This window comes from Electrona antarctica (assembly GCF_951216825.1).
Source record: "Electrona antarctica genome assembly, chromosome: 10".
In the NCBI taxonomy this organism is placed as follows: Eukaryota; Metazoa; Chordata; class Actinopteri; order Myctophiformes; family Myctophidae; genus Electrona; species Electrona antarctica.
This window is the reverse complement of record NC_136791.1, coordinates 10,708,578-10,725,270: the sequence shown is the minus strand read 5'-3', so window position 1 is coordinate 10,725,270 and position 16,693 is coordinate 10,708,578. Positions and strand designations below refer to the sequence as shown.

Sequence of the window (16,693 nt, the reverse complement as noted above, 5' to 3'; positions counted from 1 at the left end):
TGGCTGGTGGCTAGTGGTAATTACAAGCCCCGATTCCGATGTCAGATTTATCAGTGCACGTCCCTTCCTAAGTAAATGTTTTTCGATGAATGTGCAGACTTTGGAGCTGAGTGGTTCTGTCTTCGCTGTGCACGTTTTGGGGGTTATTAATGGAGAGGTCTTCAGACATAAAGTCTCTTCAGGTCCCAGGGAGCATGTCTGTGTACCGTTCTCCGTTCTCTCTCAGGGCCCATTGTGGCTGCGCTGCTGTTTTCTCAAACAGACCCAGACCACGCCACAGTGACCCAGAGCTACAAATAACTCCCCCGGTCCACTTTGATTCCGCTAGCAGGAGGTAACCGCCATGGAAATGCCCAGACATAACTGATTGCAGGCTGGGGGTTTGGGAGGGGCGGAGTCAAAATAGGAAGACGAGGGAAACAGGACTAATGCTGTACTATAGCAAAAACACTTCTAGCCAAATTCCAATACACAAAATCTCAGGGCAGTGATATGGTGAAATTGGTGACCTGCCGAAATATGTGGCCATCTTGTGGACTTCACACAGGTCTTTAACCCATTTTGGGCGGGAACCCCTCTTGGTGTTTTAAGCATTATGTTGTAGATCTGCTATTTGAAATATCGTGAAAATGTGGCGCACATCTTTGAATATATATTCTTTCAGTGCAAACTTTTTTAACTCATATCTTTGCTTCTGGGTGGTCCCTGGAACAACATATTTTGAGATGGTGGTCGCGGCCAAATAATTTTGGGGGTCCTTTACATGAAATAGTTTGAGAACCACTGACATAGAAACATAGGGTTTTCAGAAAACTGTCAAGATTTCGAAAGATTTTCTTTTAGAATTTCTCATGTCTAAATGGATTAAATGTGGCCTAAATACCGTCACATATTTCAGCAGGTCACCAATTTCACCGTAACACCACCATGCTGGAGTGACAGAGTGTGAGTGAGCGAGAGCGAGAGAATTTGGCTAGAGAGACATTAATTCCCCACTTTCAACCAGCTGGTGTCCATATTTTGGCTCAATGCCTGCATTTGTCATTATATTTTATACTTCATTATATGACATTCAAAGCAAATAAAAAAATCACACCCATGTGAAGTGAGGGGAGCTCTTATCATCATACATCATCATAAATCATCTCATTCTGGCCAATCACAATTTGCGTCCTTACTTTTGTCATAAATGTTTTAATATCTTTAATATTACCAGAAACACATAACAACTTATCGCCTTAAATTATGTTACAGGTTTGTAACTCTGAGAGTGCACGAATGGAACCAAATGCACCCTATGGGTCCATTTGGGTCTATTCGTGCTCTCTCAGAGTTTAGGGGATCATTGAAAATGAAACGTCACGGCTTACACAAGCCCCGCAATTTATCAAATGTGCAGCTCGGCCGGGACAAGTTGTGCTTGTCAGAATATTGCCGTTGTGCGTTACCATGGCGATGTAATACACAGAGAACCACTGTCCTAGTGGACTCCTAATCAGTGTCATGCATATTCTGAGGAGAACCTGGAGACTGACATTCAGTAATTGGGTCTTTTGACCAAAATAAGAACATCGTAGTGCAAATCTGGCCACGGAGACATTAACCCCTTTTGGTGTTTTAAACATTATGTTATAATTTAGCTATTGAAAAATAGCAGATCTACAAGCTCATAGCGCGCCACCGAGTGGCGAGCTACAAGCTTGTAGGTCTGCTATATTCAAAAAATCGTGAAAATATTTATTTCAGAAAACTGGAGGATTTAGAATATTTTTTTTAAATGTTGAGGTCAGGCCTAAATGGGTTAAGAGTAAGACACAATGATGACCCCTGCTACTCTGTCGAAAGCTTACAGTACAGTCCAGCTAGTAGAGGATATAGTGCCCAAGCCTACATTATAGAGGATGTCACAGTTGGTTTGATCCCAGCATGCTGCAGAGCAGTCGGTGTCGTCATGATGCCCTGCTTGGTGAGTAACTAGCAGACAGACAGACAGACAACAGACCCTGCTTGGTGAGTAACTAGCAGACAGACAGACAGACAACAGACCCTGCTTGGTGAGCGTAGCTAGCAGACAGACTGACAGACAACAGACCCTGCTTGGTGAGCGTAACTATCAGACAGACAGACAGACAACAAACCCTGCTTGGTGAGCGTAACTATCAGACAGACAGACAGACAGACAACAGCCCCTGCTTGGTGAGCGTAGCTAGCAGACAGACAGACAGACAACAGCCCCTGCTTGGTGAGCGTAGCTAGCAGACAGACAGACAGACAACAGACCCTGCTTGGTGAGCGTAGCTAGCAGACAGACAGACAGACAACAGACCCTGCTTGGTGAGCGTAGCTATAGCAGACAGACTGACTGCCGAGAATGTTTGCACTCCTCAAATCAGCGAGCCCGCAGAAATTCCTGTCAACGCCGCCCCTCAGCTCTCCCACACAGACCAAACAACTAGAGACACTAAGCTTGGTCCATTTATCTGCGCTACCACTGTGGAACCTCCGACATGTTTGCACCGGGACTCGAACCTCTCAAGGGTCACCGGAAAGCCCAAGAAAGACCCCCCTTTTTTCTAAAGTTCAGCTGTCTTCATCCACCCCGAACCTCCCCTCCAAGACGTTTCAGTCCGTCCCTCCAGCACCAGCTATAGCAGGGGTGAAGATTGGGCAACTTTGAAGATGGAGAGGGCCACTATAGTTCCACACTCTGCCACACTGCGACACGTTTTGATTGACGTTTGTAGAGCTGCTATTTTTGCTATATTTGAATTGTAGGAGAAAACTATCGCACACCTAGCAATCAGGCGTATGCACAGGTGCGTAGGCCAGTGGACATCAATGAAAGCAATAAGGTACACCCGCACACTGTGTATCTGCTCGGCACAAGAGTATTGTCTTATTTAATGAAGCAACGTTTCGGTCCCTCCGGAGGGACCGAGGAAGGTCCGGAGGGACCGAAACGTTGCTTCATTAAGTGTACCTTATTGCTTTCACAGCTATATTTGAATTGAAATCCTGGTTTATTTTATTATTATTTTATACTTTCAAATGCATTTAGTTATACTTATGTTAACTGTATGAACTTAAATGCAAACATTGGACAATTCTAATGGTAGTCATTCAGTTACTAATATAGACTAAGTAATTAAAGCGGGTCATGTTTGCATGTTTGGAATTGTAACAGCTGAATTAAATACTATATCAATATTCAGGTAATAACCTGCGGGCCACATTAAGTGACCCGCATGTGGCCCCCGGCCGGGCCGCCAGTGACCCGCATGTGGCCCCCGGGCCGCCAGTTGCTCATTAAGTGACCCGCATGTGGCCCCCGGGCCGCCAGTTGCTCATTAAGTGACCCGCATGTGGCCCCCGGGCCGCCAGTTGCTCATTAAGTGACCCGCATGTGGCCCCCGGGCCGCCAGTTGCTCATTAAGTGACCCGCATGTGGCCCCCGGGCCGCCAGTTGCTCATGTATGAGCTATAGCGTCCCCCGACGGCTCGCTCCTCCATGTTGATTGATGTGTGTGTTCTGTCTGCGACGCTCCCCCTCTCCATATGCTGGGCAGAACCACAGCATGGCCCCGACGGCACCGCGTGGCAAAATGGTCCAGTGCGCTTACAGCGGCGAAAGAAGACAGCGAGTTGGAAAAAGGGAGGGAGGTTTTCAGAGAGGTTTCAGGCGGACATGTTTTATCACTGCTGTGGCCGGGGACTCGCTGCTCAGAGCCGTGTCAAAGTAGTTAAGGGTTGTGTAGAACATGGTGCTCGGGGAAGAGCTGTCAGAAAGAGCTGCGTATTCCTCTCAAGATCTCCATGTGGTGGAGAGTTTGAGGAAGGCCACCCCCGCCACCACTCCCCCAACCACTCCCGATGTCTATGCCACCTGTCAGCAAACATACGGTATTGACTTCTATCGAGGAAAAGAGCTATAGAATCCCCCAGGTTGACCTACACCCCCCCCCCCCCCCCCCCCCCTCCACTCTGAACCTAAACTACTTTCAGACTGATTTGATCCTATGTGACACAAGCCTGAACCCAAAAGGCCTCAAAGGCATTAGCATTGGCCGTATTAACATGGTAACATTATATGTGCTTTTACATCAGTCGGAGATGTACTGTAAGAGCAAAATGGTCAATTAGAAGAATATTACGGTTTAAATTAAGATTTTGGGGCTGCAAAACCCAAATGCTGAAAACACCTTAGAGTTCGAGGGTCAATCTTCCCCCCCCCCCGGGAGCCACAGAAGTTTAACACCACAGGCTAACACCATCTGGATGTTGTGGTGGCCCAAACACTGGGTTTGAAAAAACCCATGTTTGGAACGCAGACCCACATTTTTAAGTAGTAGTGCACACGGCAGATCTAAGAGCTCACAACACATCACATTGCGACGTGTTCCGGAGTCCCGGAGAGACAGAAAGTGTCTCTTTTGGTTCTCGAGCTAAAAGGTTCTGGGACCACTGCACTTGCAGACACACAGAAAGTCTGCTTTGTATCTCAGCACAGTACGGTGGTGTCGTGTCATGTCACACACTGAAAATATCAGATCTATAAGCTCACAGTGCGTTGCGATACATCTACTGTGATATATTTACCAGGGTCTTAAAAGATACATCTACTGTGATACATTTACCAGGGTCTTAAAAGATACATCTACTGTGATACATTTACCAGGGTCTTAAAAGATACATCTGCTGTGATACATTTACCAGGGTCTTAAAAGATACTTCTGCTGTGATACATTTACCAGGGTCTTAAAAGATACTTCTGCTGTGATACATTTACCAGGGTCTTAAAAGATACATCTGCTGTGATACATTTACCAGGGTCTTAAAAGATACATCTGCTGTGATACATTTACCAGGGTCTTAAAAGATACATCTGCTGTGATACATTTACCAGGGTCTTAAAAGATACTTCTACTGTGATACATTTACCAGGTTCTTAAAAGATACATCTGCTGTGATACATTTACCAGGGTCTTAAAAGATACTTCTACTGTGATACATTTACCAGGTTCTTAAAAGATACATCTGCTGTGATACATTTACCAGGGTCTTAAAAGATACTTCTACTGTAGGCTATAATGTTTATCCCAGGAGGGATGAGGCAAAGGAACATTTGTTTGTGTTACCTCAATGTCCTTAAATCAGTTAACTGGAGTAAGCCGATATAGGTGAGCCAGTGCCCCCCGGCGAGCAAGCAGTCTATGTCTGCAAGCGTCGAAGACGCACTCTTCGACGCTCTTCGACCTGAGACACTTCATAATCATGTGGAGCAAAACAAGCGCTCCTTTTCCTCCCATCTCAGCCAATCACAGTATTGCCTATTGTACGGTCTTAGAGGATACATCTAGTACTGTAAGGTCTTATGAAATTCATCTACTTATCGTGCGTGGCGTGGCGTGCGTGTGCAAGTATATAAATGATAGGTATAATACTGGCAGGATATTTTTAGCCAACTCTCATTTGGAGTTAAACCACTATATCACAATCGACATCTACTTGCACCTTATGGCAAATATTTAGGCTGCCTAAAACCTCTAATCCAGTGGTTTTTGCCGGCCCTCTCAGGTTCAGAAAACAACCCTCTCTCTTGCTCGCTGCTTGGCTGCGCTCCTCGCGTCTCCCCTCGTCTCCCCTCGTCTCCCCTCTGCCCGTCTGGTGTGAACAACTGACGGCCGCAGACAGAGCATCCAGCACAGGAGTCTGGGGTTTATGGGGGAGGTTTGTAGACCTGACACTGGGTTGCCAAGAACCAGAGAGGCGGTCTCGGAGCATTAAAATATCCAATAGTAGTAAACAGTTGTGGCACACAGTGGAGTAAACGGAGAAAATGCAAGAGGTACCGTATCTGGCGAGAGGTTTTATAAAAAGCTGTTGTTGATGTCATACCGTCGCTGTTGGATGGAAAAAATGTATCTCCATACCCCCTCCCTCCCTCTCTCTCTTCCATTAAATTAGTTTCATTGGTTACACTTTGTCGGTCTGTGGGTTTTACAAATATTTAACAAACGAAAAGTATTGGAAGCTTGAGACTAAATCACATGACTCATAACTCACTGGATCCATTGAAACACATTTTTGTTTGTCGTTCTTGTTCCTTGGGCATGTAATTAAACGTTCAAGATATACTATTTTACGCTTTTTGTCATAACGACAAAATATATAGGGCAGTGAAAGGGCACCTCTTAAAGGCTTAAGAGGTGTTTTGGCCATGTTTTGGCCATACATGATAGTGGCGATATACTGTGTATACTGTAGGTAGAAAGAGGTGGTTCAGGACAGTCTGAGACCTGGGACAGATGTTTGTGGTTGACACTCCTCTCTTACTCACACTCCTCTCTTACTCTCTCTCTCTCTCCCCCCCCCCCCTCCTCATACTCTGTCACTTGTGCAGTGCTGGGTTTGGTGGTGAGGGAGGAGGGAGCACTGGGAGGATGGGCGATAGTAGGCGGACGGATGGGTAGACAGACACACAGGGCAGGTTTTTCTCCCAGGGCAGCCGTGACTTCATCCCTGCACTGTGGAGTGAAGAGGTGACCTCAGGGTGGACAAATTGGAAGGATTTTTGCTAAGCCTTTTTATGAAACAAAACACGTGTAGTGTTAGGTTGCCAGAGTCTTTGAAGAGTGTGCCGTGTGGAGCGCAGGAGTTAAAAGACGAAAAGAAGGGGAAGAAACTAAAAAAGAAAAAAAGACGAGGCACAGAAGCTTGAGCTGCCATACCCACTGACCGAAATAAAGCATGGCATTGTGATGTGCCAGTACCCACCTTTCAGAGAGCTTGACTTTTGATGAGGAATTGGAGTGTATCCCAGACTTTTGTTTGCTGAAACTCTCTTTGCCTCCCCCCAGCATTTCTTATCCGTCTCTCCTCGTGTTTCAGAGACACAGACGGATTTAGGAGCCGTGCGGGAGGGGGAGAGAGAGAGGGAGAGAGGGAGAGAGGGAGAGAGAGAGAGAGAGAGAGAGAAAGGGAGACATCACCAGATAAATAAAAAAAAACACTGAAAAGCACACAGCAGAACCTTTTTGTTATTGTTTTGACGGGAGTCTCTGCAGTTCCTGTGACTCCAGATGAGTGATTTAACCCAAATGGCTCTGAGACTAACTAAACTCTTCCTCCTCTCTCTGCTTCTCCTCCTGCTGGGGCCTGTGGTGCGGCCGACAGTGAGCAACCACACTGGGAGGATCAAGGTGGTGTTCACGCCCACCATCTGCAAGGTGACCTGCACGGGAGGCCGATGCCACAACAACTGTGAGCTGGGCAACACCACCACCATCATCAGCGAGAACGGACACGCCACCGACACCCTGACCGCCCCCAACTTCAGAGTAGGTGAGTGATCTTGACTTGAGTATCTTGGCTTCGTCCTCGAGAACACCTCACTTCTTTTCTGCTGTTGTATGTGGGTCAGCGTCATTATTCCGACGGCGCGTCGGACTAATGCAGTCGGAATTATAAGCGGATCCCATTGTATGTGGGCTCACTGTCATGAGCGTGCGTGCGTGCGTGCGTGCGTGCGTGCGTGCGTGCGTGCGTGCGCATATTGATTCTATGTCTGTCAAGAATATCTCATACGTATAACAAGCATTTAAGTCTGGTCATGGTTAACACTTAAGCCCTATCTACTGTACTTCATCATTCAAGGAAAAGCAAAAAAATAGTCGATCTACAAGCTCACACCGTGTCACAATGGGACATGTTTTGAGCTTGTAAATTGACTATGTTCGCTTTTTTATTTTTATTTTGGAAATTATTGGAAGTTTTGGCCTATTCTGAGAGGCCAAAATAGGGACGCCAGGGTTAGTGTGGTTAATTATAGACTACGACGCCGGCCTCCTTGAGGTCCCTAAAAGGATCAAACGAAAAACCTGGGGCGACAGGGCCTTCTCTGTGGCCGCCCCTACCCTCTGGAACGCTCTCCCCAAACACATCAGAGATGCCCCCTCACTTCCCACCTTCAAATCTGCACTAAAAACCCACCTGTTCACAATCGCATTTCCAAGCTGATGTGTTTTTAAAACTTGTTATATGCACTGTTTTATTGGTTTTATTCTTATAATTGTTTTTTTTCTAATAAAGTTGTCCTTTTTCTTGTTCCCCCCCCTGGCCCCAACACATGTAAAGCGTCTTTGAGTGTCATGAAAAGCGCTATATAAATCCCAGATATTATTATTATTACTAGTTGCCTATACATACATTAACCTACTGTAGGCCAGATAATCAGAGAAAGTGTCTTTGATGTGAGAGCGTGATTGTCACGTTGTCGGGGGATCATACGGTACGTGTGCTTAGTTGGTATTGGGTGAGTGTTCCTCAGTGTGTTCCAGAGACCCTGGCTAGAGCTGTAGTGCCTTAACCTGTCCCAGGCCTTATAAGGAGCAGCGCTGTGTCTCCTGCTCCTCCGGAGTCCGGACACATACACACTTGTGTGAGAGGAGCAAAACAAGATGAATTCCATCCTGTCTGACTCAGGAGCATCAATATGGCTGGATCCACACAGCAGCAGCATTCTGTTTCCAACAGGCTTGAAAGTGTTAATTGTGCAGACAGAGCTCACACGTCCATGTTATTCTAACTGCCGCAGCTGGAAAATAGGCTAAATTAGTCCTAGGCCAGTGTTATTAGACCGCTAAAGAAAGCTCCGTGTTCAGAATGTGAAAGGCACTGTGGGTATGACATGGAAAAAATAAGAGAAATAATAAATATGAAATTAATAATAATAATAATAACTAGAAAATACTGTTCCTGAAGAAACAGTGTGGGCTCAAGTAGCTGTCTACTTGAGGATGTATTGACCCACATGACATCCCTCTGTCTTCCTATTGGTTAACCCACATGACGTCATAGCCCAGCCCAGATAACAATAGTGGACTCGCTTCTCGAGCTTCATATGACGTCACAGCCCAGAGGACAAATTAATAAGATAACAATAGTGGAGTCAAAAACACAGTGTGGGCTGGAGTTGCTGTAGGACTATATAACGGGACTAGAGACTAAATAAAGAGTGGAAATGGACCCACATGACGTCACAGCCCAGTAGTCAATGAAAACTGTGTAACCCCTCCCTCTCTCTTCCTATTGGTTGGACAGGACACTTCAAAAGAAGCCCAAACATTCCCTTGCGGGGTATAATCACCCTTTGCAAATAATTGAAAAAAGAACAAAACAGAATATGATGATATGATTTTCAACTGATAACGTCAACACACACCTGTGGACATAGTGTTCCCTGATACGGCTTCACCCCGGGCACCAAACACCCCAACAATTACGGCAAAGCATGACTGCAAAACGTACCCTCCATCATGGAGACGGGTAATAAACCCCGTTGCAAAACGGATAACGTGCACTCCCCGATAAAACACACACAACACCCGGTTGTGCTATCATATGAAACGTATGAGGTTTGGAAAATGTAGCCTGGGATCAACTCCCTTTTCCATTTTCACATCCGGTCTAGAGCGGATATAACCCACGACTGAATCTTAGAGTATATATGAATAGAGACGGCACCCGGAGGAAACCCTGAGGCGAAATGGACATAGTGGCCGAATTTGGTCTGGGCCAATTCTGGTCCGTTGACTATCATTGCGCACGTTCATGATGACACGTGAACGATGTTTCATACGTGAACGCGTGCAATGATAGTCAACGGCACAGCGTGTTCACGATTTGGCCCAATTTTTCCCAGAATGCACTCTGTTCCTAACCGGAAGGAGGAGTGAAATCGCCTCATGTGCTTTTGAGCAACTTAATGCAAGTGGATGAGAGGAGAAATCCGGTGCCGTCTCTATTAATATATACTCTAAGGGCTGAACCCAGAGTGCCAGTGCACCTCCAACATTATTAGTCTCATTTTAAATGTGTTGAGTTTGGTATAATCGTTTAGTTTGGTATAATACTTGTTTCAAACGATAACAAAACATTATTCCAAACGATTCGTTTGGTATATTATGTATATTTTATTCGAACTCGTAGTGCAACCATAGAAAGACTAAATTAATTGATTCGCATTATGTGGGGGGCGGAACAAAATCTATGCAGCGCCAACAGGAAACCCACAACCGGAAACCTTAGATTACATTTTATTGTTCAAATGTTTGCTAGACGGGTTCACAGTCTAGCTCAGTTTTAGAATGAAAACCAGGCCTCGTGTGGAAAGCCTGCACGGTGACGTGAGGTACAGATATCACATTGACATGCGCAGACACATGTACTACAGAATGCTACTTATATTAGTTATGGAATGTAAATATAAGTGAGTCCTTCGCTCCAGGCATACAGTATATGGCCCAATGAATTCCTGAGTTAAAGCGTTACAGTGCTTAATAAAACACATTCAGCAGCACTGATGTCATACTGTGGGGATTACATAAACTTTCTGTTTAGAGTTTGATCATTTCTTTCCCTTCGGGAGAATGTGCAGCTGACATCAGCCTCAGATTAGAGATGGGACATTCATGCTGCTGTCAGAGTGGACTGTCTCTTTAAAAAGAAACAGAGCACCTGGCAGAGTGTCAGCTTAATGTACCTGCCCAGGCATGCAGTCTATCCTCTCCTCCTCCTCTCCTCCTCCTCTCCTCCTCTCCTCCTCCTCCTCCTCCTCCTCCTCCTCTCCTTATCCGCTGTTCCCTTCACGCTAGCCTGCCTAACATCCATGGAGGACTTGAGCCCAGAAATCTGGAGGAAGCAGAGGTTTTTATTTACAGTTCAGGCTCGGCTCCAGGAGCCCGGGACAAAGTAAATCACAAACTTTGTTTATCATACCTGGCTGATGAGAGATGTGATGGGAGGGGTGGTGCACGTGGCTCAGTGATAAGCTGCAGTGTGTGTGTGCGTGTGTGTGTCGGGTGGGTGGGAGGGTGGGTGCTGTACATGTTTGTACTTGCCTACTTGGATACTGACAGGTATGGGGCAAGTATCAAGCCCATAGAGAAGATTGATATTGTTTTGATATCGATGACTCATGCAGTGCAGTTTGGAAGTGACGCTGGTCGTCGGCACTGTTGCAACTTTGGCGTGCGTGCAAAGATTTTACTTAAAACAGCACGGAAAGGGGCTTCGCCAGTAGCCAATTGACAGTAGGGTGGGCGGGGGTTATTTTGCACTCTAATTGCTACCACTTTCAGGCAGTTTAAAAACAATGTGTCCATTGAGAGCAGGAATCGGAACAAATTCAGAGAAATAAAGGCATCGTGCGGGGAGGGATGAGGGGGGAAAACACACCCATGCAGGGTTTTCCTTTTTCTTTTTCTTTAGGCTTAGCCTGATTTACAAGCAGTGGGAGCTCCATCTTTCACCACATTCCTTCCTGGGCTGTGATCCTGCCTAGTCAGCGCTGAGGGCTGGAGGACTCCAGGCCTGGCTGCTGGTTTGGGGGCTGCCACACTACTCCTCCCCCCCATTCAAAGTCACCAAACCAGACAGACCCTAACCATCTCCATCTAGATCTCTGTCTTCATATTGCTCTCTCTCTCTCGCTGTGTGATTTGGCCATTGACTGACTGCACCTGTCAGTCAGTCTGTCTTGCTGGCCGGTCTCTTTCTTTCTCTCTCTCTCTCTCTCTCTCTCTCTCTCTCTCTCTCTCTCTCTCCTGAATCATTTCCCTCGCCAAGCTCTTCTCTAAATAGACATCTAGCTATATCTCCTAGCTATCGCTCCCTTTTCCTCGCGTTGCACACCTCCCTCCCTCCCTCCCTCGCTTCTTCTTCCCTCTCTCCATCTCACATCTCATGCCCCCGTCCGTTGCTAGATAAGGACCTGCAGGAGAAGAGGGACACAGGCCACAGTTTACCGTCTCCTTGGCATGCTGTCTGCGTAGCTCTTGTCAGACACGGGCCACTGTATCAGCTCCAGTGGTGGAAAGTATCTAAGTACATTTACATTTGAAGTATTTGTATATTACTTCAGTATGTCACATTTTCTGTACTTTTACTTCTACTTCATTACATTTCAGAGGCAAATATTGTACTTTTACTCCACTAATTATTTGAAAACGTTAGTTACTATTGTTACTTTGTAGATTCAGATTATTATTACAAACACTTCAGAACTATATATTGGCTATATTTCGGCTATTTCAAAAATAGAATATATACAAGCTAGAATACAAGCTCACAATGCATCGCGATGAGACGCATTGTGATCTTGTAGATTGGCTATTTTCAAAATATTTTTTATAATTTTTAACCTGTGGAGTGGGACATTCTGCACAATGACTACTTTTACTTTTAGTACTTTAAGTATATTTTGATGCAGACACTTTTGTACTTTCACTCAAGTAAATTCTGAATTCCGTATTGAGTATTGCTGCATGGCAGTATTGATACTTTTACTTCAGTAAATACACTTTCTCCACCACTGGTCTCTTGTCAGATACAGACCTCTGTATCAGCCCCTCAACACTTTTTTTGAGGGGCGCTAGCCCCTCCTATGCCCAGCTTTCCGGTTCTGTGTGAACACAAACATTGGCTTGTGATTGGCCGATCACCCCATAGTGATGATTTGATTGGCATATTTTGGTATATATTGGTATATATTGAAGATAAAAGTGAGGGCAGAAAAGTGAAGACGATTGGCCGGATTGACAGAAAAGTGAGGACGCCAATTCACTCTTCGCTAAGTCCCACCCAAGCCCGTTCTTGGCCAATACCACGTTAGCGACGGTTACTATGTTAGGATCCTGGTCACGCTTTCAATGCTGGTCAAAATGTTTAAGCAGTGTCAATAAATATATTTGCTGTACAGCATGTGTGGACCTCAGAAAGAGGGTTTGTTTTCTTACCTTAATTGTTATGAGCAAACTAGTCCGTTCCATGAATTATTTCGCTCCGTTGTCCGTTGTTTAATAGTACATATTAGAAATAAAAATAGGTTCTCATAGACTTCCAGTGTAAGGGGAAACAGCTCTCAAAGTCAGTCAGTTAGCACATAAGCGAACACAACAAAAGCTGATTCTGACAGTTTATGACATCAGCAAAACTCATGCCATTTTATTTTCGTCTTTTGATAGATTTATAAAGTAACTATTTTGGTTGTAGATATACAGTGGAGCGGTTCTGGTGTTCCCACTTCCCAACTCTCGTTTGTAAACAAGTCGCCATGCTGTTTGAGATGCACCCAGCTGCAGTCCCAGACATTTCTCCTAAAGTGTCTCCCTCAAACACGTCCAAAATTGTGTATGGTGTTTGCGACAAGTGGACGAGATCAAATACATTTGTTTACATCCAACGGTCTGGATGGTAAGCCTGAGACCGAGGTGTGTGTACAGATTTTGACCAATCAGATCGTTTTGTAGGCAAACCGGAACTTCTTTCCACACAAACTTGTCAGGGTTGCCAGGTCTGCTTATTTCCTGCTACTTTTGGCTTAAGGCTAATAATTAGTGTATGTAATACATTGCCAAAACATTAATTATCATAGACATAGGCCTACATAGTATTTATAATGATAAATGCATACAATCTTTTTATTATGATTATATATGGTCATATTATTGTGTTTGTTTTGGCTTGTTTTTCTTGATTTGGCTTTTAAGAGTTGGCTTGTTTTTGGAGGTGGGTTGGCATATTTCTCTCACACAATGTGGCAACACTGAAGTCAAAACAAAAACACAACGTTGACATCTATTAAAAATAAAACCGCATGAGTTTTCCTGATGTCATAAACGGTCAGAATCAGCTTAGTGTTCTAAAAGAGTGACTTTGAGAGCTGTTTCCCCGTTACAATGGAAGTCAATGAGAGCCTATTTTTATTTCTAATATGTACTATTAAACAACGGACAACGGAGCGAAATAATTCATGGAACGGACTAGTTTGCTCATAACAATTAAGGTAAGAAAACAAACCCTCTTTCTGAGGTCCACACATGCTGTACAGCAAATATATTTATTGACACTGCTTAAACATTTTGACCAGCATTGAAAGCGTGACCAGGATCCTAACATAGTAACCGTCGCTAACGTGGTATTGGCCAAGAACGGGCTTGGGTGGGACTTAGCGAAGAGCTAATTGTGATTGGCCGGAATGTGATGATGCATGATGACATATTATGATGATAAGAGCACCCCTCACTTCACACAAGTGTGATTTCTTTTAAATTAACTCACTGGCGACTGTCTCTCTCTCTCTCTCTCTCTCTCTCTCTCTCTCTCTCTCTCTCTCTCTCTTAATTTGCCCCCTCCCCTACTGTGTCATTTATTGTTTGGGGAGTACATTTTAGTGTTGTTTTTCCATAGCTCATCAGTTTGCGTCTAATAGCCGTCCGGCTCCTCTGGCATATTCTGTCCCAGGTGTTTGTAGCGGCCGTCCAAGTGCTGAGAGCTTCCTGGCTCGCTGTTCCTGGCTGCCTTATTAACCACTTTCAACCTGGCGTCTCTATTTTGGGCATGTCATTATAGGCTATAAACTTTTCAAATGGGCTAAAACAAAAAAAGAAACAAAAAAAGAAACAAATAGCAAAATAAATTCAAAGAATTTCCCCCAAAATGTCAACGCTTGCCTTGCAAAAAAAATAGCAAATCTACAAGAGCACACAATGCGCTGCAAGCTTTGTAGATTGGCTATGTTCACCATTTCGTCGTGCCACGAAGTATCTGGGGCTTAAGTGGTAAGCTGAGTGGGGAGCAAGCAGGGGAGGTGAACACATTTTCAGCATTTATATAATATATCCCTGCAAATATGAGCCATGTCTTTGAGGGAGTCACTGACTGGGGAATGAGTGACGCGGGTTGTTTCCTCGTCGGCTCAGGGGCCAACTCCATTAGCGTCTTAATTTCATCAGATAACCAGCTTGATTTGGTGACGAGGTGAAGAGGGGCCACAGAGGAGGGGATCCCGTTCCTTTCCCCGTGTTGACTTTGGGCAGAAGGGAGAGTGTGATTGTGGTGGTGGTGTTGTGCAAGAAACTTGATTAATGAGCGCTAGACTTTAATAATAGCACTTTCAGGGCTCCCACAGGAGCCCGACGGACAGAAGTCAGGTGTTTGGTCAGTCAGTCCCACCATAATTGGAAGCATATGAAAGTTCAGTGTGTGTGTGTGTGTGTGTGTGTGTGTGTGTGTGTGTGTGTGTGTGTGTGTGTGTGTGTGTGTGTGTGTGTGTGTGTGTGTGTGTGTGTGTGTGTGTGTGCGTGCGTGCGTGCGTGCGTGCGTGCGTGCGTGCCTCACAGCTGTGTGAGACTCAGCCTCTGTGTGTGTATGTGTGTGTGTGTGTGTGTGTGTGCGTGCGACCATGTGTGTGTGTGTGTGTACTGTTGCGGGGCTTCTGTGACCCCGACAATGCCCTCAATAAGCGGCGTTGCCAGATATTGGACTGACACCACTCGTGCAATGCTTTATGGGCTCTCTGGCTCCCTTCTATGCAGGCCAGGCTGCGGGCGCATGATCATCTGGTGGACAATAAAATGTCTGTGTGGAGAGAATAGTGAAGAAGGAAATGAAGAGAGAGAGAGACAGAGAGAGAGAGAGAGAGAGAGAGAGAGACAGAGAGGAACTGAGTGGCCCGTGGCCGGTTGCCAGGTTGGGAGCGTGCTAGGGAGTTTATTAGCTGTGCAGGCCCAGCCTTATAAGGAGCCCGGGGATGGCTGGAGTTGACTGCTCCTCTGGTAACTGTCATTTCTTCCCTGTCACTTTTCATTAGCCGAGAATTGGCGTGCTCTCTTCCCCCCCCAGCCCCCCCCCCCCCTCTCCTTTCATTTTCGAAACGTGTAATTACTTTTCTTTTTTTTTCTTGTCGTCCCTATACCTGGCAAGCGCACGGTGCGTTTTTATAGGGATGGGGGTGGAGCGAAGCGTGCCCTTATTTTGCTCTACCGAACCCCTCCCTAATTGCATGCCTCCTTGCATACCTACCTACCTTGCAGTGGTGTATATGGGCGGCTGGTGGATTGTGTGTGTGTGTGTGTGGGGGGGGGGGGGGGGGGGGTTGAGGGGTTCTCAGATTCCCACCGTTCGGTGCCCACAGTAAACAGAGCGAGCGCGGCTCTCTGCCGAGTCTAGGGTTGCATGGTCTGGGCCAACCTGCCCCACTGCTCTAACCACTAAGTGGGATTCTTTTTTTTCTTTTTTTTGGTGTGAAGCGCCAGGCAGACGGTGATTCTTAAAATCTCATTAGGCACCCTGGGGCCCTGCACTGCACCGAGCCGCTGCTGCACTGTTAAAAGAAATACAAAAAATCTAATAAAACATCCTCCCCAGTGTTCATTTAAAGAGAGTGTACAAAATGGAACCAAAATGGACCCGTGGTTGGTTCTGTTTGGTTCCAGCTGTACACTCTTGAGTTCCAGACCTGTATACTCATAGTATACAGGCCTTTATGAATAGGCCTTAATAGCTAGATATCTCGTGGTTGCCATAGATTCGGTTAAGGGTCCCATTTGGACCCATTTGTACACCCGCAGGGTTAAATTAACACTGAGGATTTCATAGTGCTGGGCCTGGACAGCTCAGTGAACCTTCTGCTGAAGCCTCTCCAGCGACTTCCAGAGCTGAAGGTACGCTCCGCTGTGCTCACTCACTCACACGCACCCACCCATTGTCACGTGCACACTGTTGTGCACCCTGCAACACCCCCCCACCCACGTCATGCTTTGTTCTTGCTTTGTCATGCTTTGTTCTCTGCAGCTTTGTTGTTTTTAATGTTGTACGTACAGTTTATAATATCTGTACTCTGTACCTTACTCTC

At 45.7% G+C, this 16,693-nt stretch overlaps 1 protein-coding gene across 1 annotated transcript in view; it reads left to right on the top strand.

Moving 5' to 3' along the window:
- The window catches only part of LOC306931539 (latent-transforming growth factor beta-binding protein 1-like), a gene marked incomplete at its 3' end in the record, with an annotated part of 67,011 nt that overhangs the window by 46,245 nt on the left and 4,073 nt on the right, over positions 1 to 16,693 (top strand). The window contains exon 5 of the mRNA XM_079512944.1: positions 7,174 to 7,337. Within this exon, the coding sequence (XP_079369070.1) occupies positions 7,174 to 7,337 (164 nt within the window). The remainder of the gene's footprint in view (positions 1 to 7,173; positions 7,338 to 16,693) is intronic.